This window comes from Pseudophryne corroboree, chromosome 2, assembly GCF_028390025.1.
Source record: "Pseudophryne corroboree isolate aPseCor3 chromosome 2, aPseCor3.hap2, whole genome shotgun sequence".
Classification (NCBI taxonomy): Eukaryota; Metazoa; Chordata; class Amphibia; order Anura; family Myobatrachidae; genus Pseudophryne; species Pseudophryne corroboree.
This window is the reverse complement of record NC_086445.1, coordinates 223,919,090-223,931,155: the sequence shown is the minus strand read 5'-3', so window position 1 is coordinate 223,931,155 and position 12,066 is coordinate 223,919,090. Positions and strand designations below refer to the sequence as shown.

Sequence of the window (12,066 nt, the reverse complement as noted above, 5' to 3'; positions counted from 1 at the left end):
TTCGTCCCCACTGGAATCCACCATCTCAGCACCCTGTGTACTTTGTGGAGGCAATTGCTGCTGGTGAATGTCTCCACGGAGGAATTGATTATAATTCATTTTAATGAACATCATCTTCTCCACATTTTCTGGATGTAACCTCGTACGCCGATTGCTGACAAGGTGAGCGGCGGCACTAAACACTCTTTCGGAGTACACACTTGTGGGAGGGCAACTTAGGTAGAATAAAGCCAGTTTGTGCAAGGGCCTCCAAATTTCCTCTTTTTCCTGCCAGTATAAGTACGGACTGTGTGACGTGCCTACTTGGATGCGGTCACTCATATAATCCTCCACCATTCTTTCAATGGTGAGAGAATCATATGCAGTGACAGTAGACGACATGTCCGTAATCGTTGTCAGGTCCTTCAGTCCGGACCAGATGTCAGCATCAGCAGTCGCTCCAGACTGCCCTGCATCACCGCCAGCGGGTGGGCTCGGAATTCTGAGCCTTTTCCTCGCACCCCCAGTTGCGGGAGAATGTGAAGGAGGAGATGTTGTTGACAGGTCGCGTTCCGCTTGACTTGACAATTTTCTCACCAGCAGGTCTTTCAACCCCAGCAGACTTGTGTCTGCCGGAAAGAGAGATCCAAGGTAGGCTTTAAATCTAGGATCGAGCACGGTGGCCAAAATGTAGTGCTCTGATTTCAACAGATTGACCACCCGTGAATCCTTGTTAAGCGAATTAAGGGCTCCATCCACAAGTCCCACATGCCTAGCGGAATCGCTCCGTGTTAGCTCCTCCTTCAATGTCTCCAGCTTCTTCTGCAAAAGCCTGATGAGGGGAATGACCTGACTCAGGCTGGCAGTGTCTGAACTGACTTCACGTGTGGCAAGTTCAAAGGGCATCAGAACCTTGCACAACGTTGAAATCATTCTCCACTGCGCTTGAGACAGGTGCATTCCACCTCCTATATCGTGCTCAATTGTATAGGCTTGAATGGCCTTTTGCTGCTCCTCCAACCTCTGAAGCATATAGAGGGTTGAATTCCACCTCGTTACCACTTCTTGCTTCAGATGATGGCAGGGCAGGTTCAGTAGTTTTTGGTGGTGCTCCAGTTTTCTGTACGTGGTGCCTGTACGCCGAAAGTGTCCCGCAATTCTTCTGGCCACCGACAGCATCTCTTGCACGCCCCTGTCGTTTTTTAAAAAATTCTGCACCACCAAATTCAAGGTATGTGCAAAACATGGGACGTGCTGGAATTTGCCCAGATTTAATGCACACACAATATTGCTGGCGTTGTCCGATGCCACAAATCCACAGGAGAGTCCAATTGGGGTAAGCCATTCCGCGATGATCTTCCTCAGTTGCCGTAAGAGGTTTTCAGCTGTGTGCGTATTCTGGAAACCGGTGATACAAAGCGTAGCCTGCCTAGGAAAGAGTTGGCGTTTGCGAGATGCTGCTACTGGTGCCGCCGCTGCTGTTCTTGCGGCGGGAGTCCATACATCTACCCAGTGGGCTGTCACAGTCATATAGTCCTGACCCTGCCCTGCTCCACTTGTCCACATGTCCGTGGTTAAGTGGACATTGGGTACAGCTGCATTTTTTAGGACACTGGTGACTCTTTTTCTGAGGTCTGTGTACATTTTCGGTATCGCCTGCCTAGAGAAATGGAACCTAGATGGAATTTGGTACCGGGGACACAGTACCTCCAACAAGTCTCTAGTTGGCTCTGCAGTAATGATGGATACCGGAACCACGTTTCTCACCACCCAGGATGTCAAGGCCTCAGTTATCCGCTTTGCAGTAGGATGACTGCTGTGATATTTCATCTTCCTCGCAAAGGACTGTTGGAAAGTCAATTGCTTGGTGGAAGTAGTACAAGTGGTCTTACGACTTCCCCTCTGGGATGACCATCGACTCCCAGCAGCAACAACAACAGCGCCAGCAGCAGTAGGCGTTACACGCAAGGATGCATCGGAGGAATCCCAGGCAGGAGAGGAATCATCAGAATTGCCAGTGACATGGCCTGCAGGACTATTGGCATTCCTGGGGAAGGAGGAAATTGACACTGAGGGAGTTGGTGGGGTGGTTTGCGTGAGCTTGGTTACAAGAGGAAGGGATTTACTGGTCAGTGGACTGCTTCCGCTGTCGGCCCAAGTTTTTGAACTTGTCACTGACTTATTATGAATGCGCTGCAGGTGACGTATAAGGGAGGATGTTCCGAGGTGGTTAACGTCCTTACCCCTACTTATTACAGCTTGACAGAGGGAACACACGGCTTGACACCTGTTGTCCGCATTTCTGGTGAAATACTTCCACACCGAAGAGCTGATTTTTTTGGTATTTTCACCAGGCATGTCAACGGCCATATTCCTCCCACGGACAACAGGTGTCTCCCCGGGTGCCTGACTTAAACAAACCACCTCACCATCAGAATCCTCCTGGTCAATTTCCTCCCCAGCGCCAGCAACACCCATATCCTCCTCATCCTGGTGTACTTCAACACTGACATCTTCAATCTGACTATCAGGAACTGGACTGCGGGTGCTCCTTCCATCACTTGCAGGGGGCGTGCAAATGGTGGAAGGCGCATGCTCTTCACGTCCAGTGTTGGGAAGGTCAGGCATTGCAACCGACACAATTGGAGTCGGACTCTCCTTGTGGATTTGGGATTTCGAAGAACGCACAGTTCTTTGCGGTGCTACTGCTTTTGCCAGCTTGAGTCTTTTCATTTTTCTAGCGAGAGGCTGAGTGCTTCCATCCTCATGTGAAGCTGAACCACTAGCCATGAACATAGGCCAGGGCCTCAGCCGTTCCTTGCCACTCCGTGTGGTAAATGGCATATTGGCAAGTTTACGCTTCTCCTCCGACAATTTTATTTTAGGTTTTGGAGTCCTTTTTTTACTGATATTTGGTGTTTTGGATTTGACATGCTCTGTACTATGACATTGGGCATCGGCCTTGGCAGACGACGTTGCTGGCATTTCATCGTCTCGGCCATGACTAGTGGCAGCAGCTTCAGCACGAGGTGGAAGTGGATCTTGATCTTTCCCTAATTTTGGAACCTCAACATTTTTGTTCTCCATATTTTAATAGGCACAACTAAAAGGCACCTCAGGTAAACAATGGAGATGGATGGATACTAGTATACAATTATGGATGGACTGCCGAGTGCCGACACAGAGGTAGCTACAGCCGTGGACTACTGTACTGTGTCTGCTGCTAATATAGACTGGTTAATAAAGAGATGTAGTATGTATGTATAAAGAAGAAAGAAAAAAAAACCACGGGTAGGTGGTATACAATTATGGACGGACTGCCGAGTGCCGACACAGAGGTAGCTACAGCCGTGGACTACTGTACTGTGTCTGCTGCTAATATAGACTGGTTGATAAAGAGATGTAGTATGTATGTATAAAGAAGAAAGAAAAAAAAACCACGGGTAGGTGGTATACAATTATGGATGGACTGCCGAGTGCCGACACAGAGGTAGCTACAGCCGTGGACTACTGTACTGTGTCTGCTGCTAATATAGACTGGTTGATAAAGAGATGTAGTATGTATGTATAAAGAAGAAAGAAAAAAAAACCACGGGTAGGTGGTATACAATTATGGATGGACTGCCGAGTGCCGACACAGAGGTAGCTACAGCCGTGGACTACTGTACTGTGTCTGCTGCTAATATAGACTGGTTGATAAAGAGATGTAGTATGTATGTATAAAGAAGAAAGAAAAAAAAACCACGGGTAGGTGGTATACAATTATGGACGGACTGCCGAGTGCCGACACAGAGGTAGCTACAGCCGTGGACTACTGTACTGTGTCTGCTGCTAATATAGACTGGTTGATAAAGAGATGTAGTATGTATGTATAAAGAAGAAAGAAAAAAAACCACGGGTAGGTGGTATACAATTATGGATGGACTGCCGAGTGCCGACACAGAGGTAGCTACAGCCGTGGACTACTGTACTGTGTCTGCTGCTAATATAGACTGGTTGATAAAGAGATGTAGTATGTATGTATAAAGAAGAAAGAAAAAAAAAACACGGGTAGGTGGTATACAATTATGGACGGACTGCCGAGTGCCGACACAGAGGTAGCTACAGCCGTGGACTACCGTACTGTACTGTGTCTGCTGCTAATATAGACTGGTTGATAATGAGATGTAGTATGTATGTATAAAGAAGAAAGAAAAAAAAAACCACGGGTAGGTGGTATACAATTATGGATGGACTGCCGAGTGCCGACACAGAGGTAGCTACAGCCGTGGTCTACTGTACTGTGTCTGCTGCTAATATAGACTGGTTGATAAAGAGATGTAGTATGTATGTATAAAGAAGAAAGAAAAAAAAAACCACGGGTAGGTGGTATACAATTATGGACGGACTGCCGAGTGCCGACACAGAGGTAGCTACAGCCGTGAACTACCGTACTGTGTCTGCTGCGACTGGATGATAAATAATGATATAAAAAATATATATATATCACTACTGCAGCCGGACAGGTATATATTATATAATGACGGACCTGCTGGACACTGTCTGTCAGCAGAATGAGTTTTTTATAGAATAAAAAAAAACACACCACACAAGTCACACGACGAGTGTTTAACTTTTTCAGGCAATCACAATATAGTATACTACTAACTATACTGGTGGTCAGTGTGGTCAGGTCACTGGTCAGTCACACTGGCAGTGGCACTCCTGCAGCAAAAGTGTGCACTGTTTAATTTTAATTATAATATGTACTCCTGGCTCCTGCTATAACCTATAACTGGCACTGCTCCCCAGTCTCCCCCACAATTATAAGCTGTGTGAGCACAGTCAGATATATACATAGATGATGCAGCACACTGGGCTGAGCAGTGCACACAGATATGGTATGTGATTGAGTCACTGTGTATCGTTTTTTTCAGGCAGAGAACGGATTATATTAAATAAAACTGCACTGTCTGGTGGTCACTGTGGTCAGTCACTACTAAACTCTGCACTCTCTACAGTACTCCTAAGCTCCAGTAAATCAAGTGTCTCTGTTTAAAATCAATCTCACTCTCTCTCTTCTAATCTAAATGGAGAGGACGCCAGCCACGTCCTCTCCCTATGAATCTCAATGCACGTGTGAAAATGGCGGCGACGCGCGGCTCCTTATATAGAATCCGAGTCTCGCGATAGAATCCGAGCCTCGCGAGAATCCGACAGCGTCATGATGACGTTCGGGCGCGCTCGGGTTAACCGAGCAAGGCGGGAAGATCCGAGTCGCTCGGACCCGTGAAAAAAAACATGAAGTTCGGGCGGGTTCGGATTCCGAGGAACCGAACCCGCTCATCTCTATCATTTACCTATTGTTGTTTCGGGGGGCGTGGGATTGGGCTGCACATAAACATTCTCACTGTATTTAAAAAAAAAAAAAACAGTGATAATTGTGCTGAGGGGTTCGCAGGGACAGAGCTTTCTTGCAAGCTCTGTCCATGCCTGGAAATTTGAATACACTCAAGTGATACACAATGCAAACTAAGGCGAAAATATCACACAGCAATCGCATTTTAAAAATGGAATGTAGTAAATATGACCCTATGTGTGGACTATGTGAAAGAATTCATAAGTAGCTATTTTGTTTTTGTATTCAATAATAGTCAGTACTGTCTAATTAACACTATTGTGGTTTTCCTATACGTATAGATCAAGATGGGATTCTTAACAAAAAGCCTTCATCCACTAGTCAAGGTAAACTCAGTCACACCCTTATTATTAATAGCAGAAAGAAGTGAGGTCATGGAGAATGGAATCTATGAGATGCTGCAAGATATTTGAGAGTATTTTCAGCCTAAGGGTGGTATCATACTACGTGCGGCACGGTAATGACGGGTTTTTTAGCCCAGTAATGCTATTGGGCTATTCAATTACAGCCCGTTTTTACCCTGTGGTAAATCACACATTATCGGGCGAAAAAACATGGGATCTGTGATAAGTTTGTGTACCCATGTGTTACCGTCCGATAACGGGTCTCCTGGGGCTGGTTATTGGGGATTCTGAAGAAAAATCCCAGATAAGTGCCGGGCTATGGATCTAATAGAATAGCCCTGGGGGAATCCATTAGCTGCAGTAATTCACCACAGCTAATATGATACCGCACTATGACTCCACTACAATAACTGTAATTCCCAACCAGACCTGGCCAAGGACTAGCTGTAGACTGCTAGATAGGTAGCACAATAATGACTTGTGTAATGTTTGCCTGTTGCCGTAGAATAAAAGCATGCTGAAGCTCTCCAGCTATTGTGAACTGCAAACCCAACATGACCTCTGGCTAGTCGGGCATGTTGGATCTTGTAGTTCACAGAACTAGTGAGCGACGGTGAGTTTTTTTTATGTCTATTCTTAGAGTTGTTATTCTTTTCATTCAAGAAAGCCCTGTCTTCTTTTTTCTGAGATTAACCGATATATCAAGGCTGCTATTGAGCTGTATTTATTTTTTCAAATATGAGACTACATATATCAATGTGACAGATTTAATAAGTAGCTGTTCTTTTGGTATTCAGTGATAACCAGTACTGACTAATTATAATTAACACTAATGTTGCTTTCCTTTTTTTAATTGCAACACATGAAGATAAAGATGGAGATAATAGCAAAATCATTCCAACCTCTACTCAAGGTAAGGCCACTCAAATCCTTTTTGTTAACTTCAAAAGGTGCAATCACTTCACTTCTCCTTTCGGACCCCTGTGCTACTGCATGCGCAGATCCCTCTCCTGGTAAATTGTGTGTTATGTAGCCCATAGGATACAATGGCTATCACATTCAACAGTAGAGCAGCCCCCATAGAAAACTATGTGGGCTGCTTTTGTGTCCCAAAATATACGATTTCTCCCACAAATATTAATTGAGAAACAAGCACCATTATCTGTGCTAGGACCTAAGTGCGTCATACAGAATTGGTCTAAAGGGGAAGAAGACACAAACAGGGGGAAAACAAAAGGTCTGTGCTGGTACCTGAATGCATTGGACAGACTGGCCTAGACAGAAAACAAAATATGGACTCTACTTTCCAAGGTCACTCTTGTCCCCTTGATTGCAATTTCACTGCACTCTAACCCAGCCTCTGCAAAAAAGAACACAGCCCATGCACACTGGCAATGCTAATTAAAGCTAGAGATGAACTCCGAACATGGGGATCCAAGTCAAATCCGATTCTTGGATTGGGTTTTCCCGCCAAGCTCGGATTTCAATTCGAATCTGAACATCATCATTCCGGTGTCAGATTCTCGCAGGTTTTGGGTTCTCTATAAGGGTGCAGCGGTCGAGACTCGGCGCCATTTCACTCTCAGGCACGCTAATGTATGCTGTGCTGTACTCTGCTATATTGGCTGTGCTGTGTCCAGACTCCAAGCTGTGCTCTATTATCAGTGTGTATAGAGGAACAGTGCTGTATGCTGTGCTGTACTCTGCTGTATTGGCTGTACTGTGTCCAGACTCACAAGCTGTGCTTTAAATAGTCAGTGTGTACAGGGGCATGCTGCTGTATTCTGCACTGTATTTTGCTGTATCGGCTGTGCTGTGTTTATCTAAAGTGACTGTTCACAAGCAGAACTACACTGTGTATTCTCACTGTAAGTTGTAAAAAAAAATAATATAAAAACATTTTTTTTTTAAAGTTTTTTGCTTTTTTGGGTTTTTTTTTTTTAAAGGAAAAAAATGTATTATTTAATGTATGCACAACCTGTGTGCACTGTCCACCTGTGTGGTTATTATTCATGTACATAATAAAATAAAATAAAACCCCTTTGAATTGCTGCAGTAAAACTTGTGCTACGAAGTGCTAAATAAAGATATTCTTGTATTGTTTGTACCGTTTGGTGTGCTTTACACTAGTATGCTTTCAGGGCCGGCTCCAGGCATGTTCAACTAGAGCGGCCGCGCGGGGCGCCACCCTTAATGGGCGCTGCGCGCTGGCGCCGCCATAGTCGTACCTGGAGCCGGCCCTGTACACTGCAGCTCTCCTCGCGGTCCCCTTTGACTGTGTGTGGCTGTGTGCGCTGCGCCGCGCAGCGCAGCGCGCATGGAGCACTCGAGCGGCCGGGAACAGACAGTCGGTGCCCTCAGACGGCAGCACTTCCCCTCCCATCGCCGCCGCAGGTATTGTGGGGATCATCGGGCACTGTGTGGGGGCATATCTGACACTGTAGGGTCATCTGCACTGTGGGGGCATATCTGGCACTGTGGGGTCATCTGCACTGTGGGGGCACTGGCACTGTGTGGGGTCATATCTGCACTGTGGGGGTCATATCTGCACTGTGGGGTCATATCTGCACTGTGGGGGCACTGGCACTGTGTGGGGGCATATCTGTCACTGTGGGGTCATCTGCACTGTGGGGGCACTGGCACTGTGTGGGGGCATATCTGTCACTGTGGGGTCATATCTGCACTGTGGGGTCATATCTGCACTGTGGGGGCACTGGCACTGTGTGGGGTCATATCTGCACTGTGGGGGCACTGGCACTGTGTGGGGGCATATCTGTCACTGTGGGGTCATATCTGCACTGTGGGGGCATTTATGTATCTGGCACTGTGGGGGCATTTATGTATCTGGCACTGGGGGCATTTATGTATCTGGCACTGTGGGGGCATATCTGCACTGTGGGGGCATATCTGGCACTGTGGGGGCATATCTGGCACTGTTGGGGCATATCTGGCACTGTGGGGGCATTTCTGTATCTGGCACTGTGGGGGCATTTCTGGCACTGTGGGGGCATTTCTGGCACTGTGGGGGCATTTCTGGCACTGTGGGGGCATATCTGGCACTGTAGGGGCATATCTGGCACTGTGGGGGCATTTCTGTTTCTGGCACTGTGGGGGCATTTCTGGCACACTGGGGGCATATCTGGCACACTGGGGGCATATCTGGCACTGTGGGGGCATATCTGGCACTGTGGGGGCATATCTGGCACTGTGGGGGCATTTCTGTATCTGGCACTGTGGGGGCATTTCTGGCACTGTGGGGGCATTTCTGGCACACTGGGGGCATTTCTGGCACACTGGGGGCATTTCTGGCACACTGGGGGCATTTCTGGCACCGTGGGGGCATATCTGGCACTGTGGGGGCATATCTGGCACTGTGGGGGCATTTATCTGTACTGTGTGTGGGGGCATCTCTGTATCTGGCACTGTGGGGGCATATCTGGCACTGTGGGGGCATTTATGTATCTGGCACTGTAGGGGCATTTATGTATCTGGAACTGTGGGGACATATCTGGCACTGTGGAGGCATTTATGTATCTGGCACTGTGGGGGCATTTATGTATCTGGCACTGTGGGGGCATTTATGGCACTGTGGGGGCATTTCTGTATCTGACACTGCTGGGGAGCATGTCATGTGTAGCTGGCACGGCTGGGGAGCATATCATGTAGTGTTCCCGCTAGGCGTCTGTGGCTAGGCAATGAGTCTCAGTGCTCTGCCTGGCGCAAAGTGTCTAACGTGCTCTGCCTGGCGCAAAGTGTCTAACGTGCTCTGCCTGGCGCAAAGTGTCTAACGTGCTCTGCCTGGCGCAAAGTGTCTAGGAGGTTCTACCTGGTGCAGTGTGTATTAACTGCACTACTGTGTGGTGTAATGCGAATTGCCACTATTATGTGGCCACGCACCTTTACCACGAAGCAACGCCCCTGAATTTTTGCTGCGCGCCTTCGCCGCGCACTGTCCATGCTTTACCATGTAGGTAGATGAGCACCAAGCATTACAGTATGTACATCATTTTGCCCTCCTAACTTAAAAATGTGCCCTCCCTGTGATCAGCACCCTGCCCTAAAAAGTGAACACTTTCATGTGTAGCTGGCACTGCTGGGGGGCATATTGTGTGTAGCTGGCACTGCTGGGGGGCATGTCATGTCTATCTGGCACTGCACATTGTGTATCTGACACTATACTGGAGACATTGTGTGTAAGGAACACTACTGTGGCTGTTATGTGTAAGGCTGCTAATTGTGTGCGTAGAGGGGGTGTGAAAATATATTTATTTATAGTCTAATAATATGAAGTTATGAGACCACGCCCACTTTTACAGAGACCACACCCACTTTTCCTGGAGCGCGTAGGGGGAGGGGTGGGCGCTTTTACATATTCTCGCTCAGGGTACTAGTAGGCCTGGAGCCGGCCCTGTATGCTTTGTTCAGGTGCATCTATAAGCTCTGCAACTCCATGCAGTTTGAATTGAACTGTGACTCTAAAAACAAACTTGCATCCTACATATTAAATGGGGAAAGTCTAGGGTTAACAGTATTGGAAAAAGATTTGGGAGTACTCATTGATAATAGGCTTAATAACCGTATACAATGTCAAAGCGCAGTAAAAAAGGCAAGTAAGGTGCTAGCATGCATAAAACGGGGAATTGACATAAGGGACGAGGATGTAATCCTGCAGCTGTATAAATCATTGGTACGTCCGCACCTGGAATATTGTGTTCAGTTTTGGGCACCACTGTATAAAAAAGATATCGGTGAACTCGAAAGGGTTCAAAGAAGAGCTACTAAATTTAATAAAGGGCTAGAGGGACTGGGTGACGAGGAAAGGCTTACTAGTTTGAATATGTATACACTGGAAAAGAGGCGACTAAGAGGATACATTATTAATATCTTCAAATATGTAAAGGGGCATTACAAAGAGTTATCAGCTAAATTATTTATTAAAAGAACACTGTTTAGGACACATGGGGACTCGCTGAGGCTGGAGGAGAGAAAATTCCGCACGCAACGGAGGAAAGGGTTCTTCACTGTTAGGGCAATAAGGATTTGGAATTCACTGCCAGGGAAGGTAGTAATGGCGGACTCTGTAAATGCATAAAAAAAATTTATTGGATATATTTCTGATTGAAAATGATATCCAAGGTTATAACATTTAAAATATTGAAGTTGTTAATCTGGGTGTAACATGATTTATAATTGTTAACTAGTCATAAAACATTACTTCAGCAGGTACATTATAATCAACACAACTTAAAACAGGTTGAACATGATGGGCATTTTGCCTCTATTCAACCTCAATTACTATGTTACTATATAGTACCAGTCAAAAGTTTGGACACACTTTCTCATTCATTTGAATGAGAAAGTGTGTCCAAACTTTTGACTGGTACGGTATATGTAAGTTCTATTGTTTGTACTGTTTGGTGCCTTTACTCTAGTGCACTTTTTTTCAAAACCCTTAGACTCCACGCAGTTTGAACCGAGCTGCCAGTTCAAAAGAAAAAAAAGAAAAAAACACATATGGATCTATTGTTTGTGGCAATGTTTCATAGATGTGCTATAAACTGCCGTGTGTTTGTGCCACTGCTCTGTCGCTTAATAACAAGCCAGCATGCAGCAGCCTTTGACCTCAGGCGGATGAAAACAATATTGTGAGCTGTGAGGTGGTCAAAATTGAGTGGAAATGAGTGGCAATTAAGTGACTGTGGGAACCTATCTGAAGGTAACAAAGGATTACCCCTGGTTGCTACAGTACATTGTGCATAGCGAATAACCTTGTGGGTTTCCTCCTATCAGGAGCTTGACTGTCTGTTGCCCAGATGGGTCTCATTATAATACTTAGCAAATCTGTTACCTTATCAAGGGGACCTGCGCACAGGTCTCCAAAAACTCAACAGCTTATTTAGAGCAGGGCCTCATGCTCACAACACACACTCCCATGCTTACACAATAAGTGGGGTCACTTTCTATCTGTCCCCAGACCTAAATGCCTTCACAGTGTAGTAGTCCAAGTGCCTAATACACTCCATATATTTGTCATGACTGTGGTTTTGTGAACCCGGTGTTAGTGAAGTCTGTGCGGGCAACTGGGAGACTATGTGAATATTAGGCTGGTCTGTAGGAATCAGTGAGAAGAAGGAGCAATCCCTGACCGGGGATCGAACCCGGGCCTCGGCAGAGGAAGCCGTATCCTGACCACTGGATCACCAGGGACTTTGATAGCAGGATGATGAATGTATAGGTGAGACTGTACTGGATATAGTGTCACAGGAGTAGGTGCTTATGTACTCAAGGTTACTGGCAAGATAGTAAGACGGACTGGTTACTGGTGAGACTGGGATGCAACTGTAA

At 46.3% G+C, this 12,066-nt stretch overlaps 1 protein-coding gene across 22 annotated transcripts in view; it reads left to right on the top strand.

Moving 5' to 3' along the window:
- LOC135010635 (thrombospondin-4-like) overlaps positions 1 to 12,066 on the top strand; it is a 509,209-nt gene that overhangs the window by 241,424 nt on the left and 255,719 nt on the right. For 18 of the 22 annotated variants that reach the window (XM_063952413.1, XM_063952406.1, XM_063952410.1 and 15 more), the window contains 2 exons: positions 5,659 to 5,703; positions 6,590 to 6,634. The exons of 2 other annotated variants lie outside the window; for them this stretch is intronic. In XM_063952413.1, coding sequence (XP_063808483.1) covers positions 5,659 to 5,703; positions 6,590 to 6,634 — 90 coding nt within the window. The remainder of the gene's footprint in view (positions 1 to 5,658; positions 5,704 to 6,589; positions 6,635 to 12,066) is intronic. 2 more of the 22 variants (XM_063952411.1, XM_063952401.1) reach the window with 1 other exon arrangement.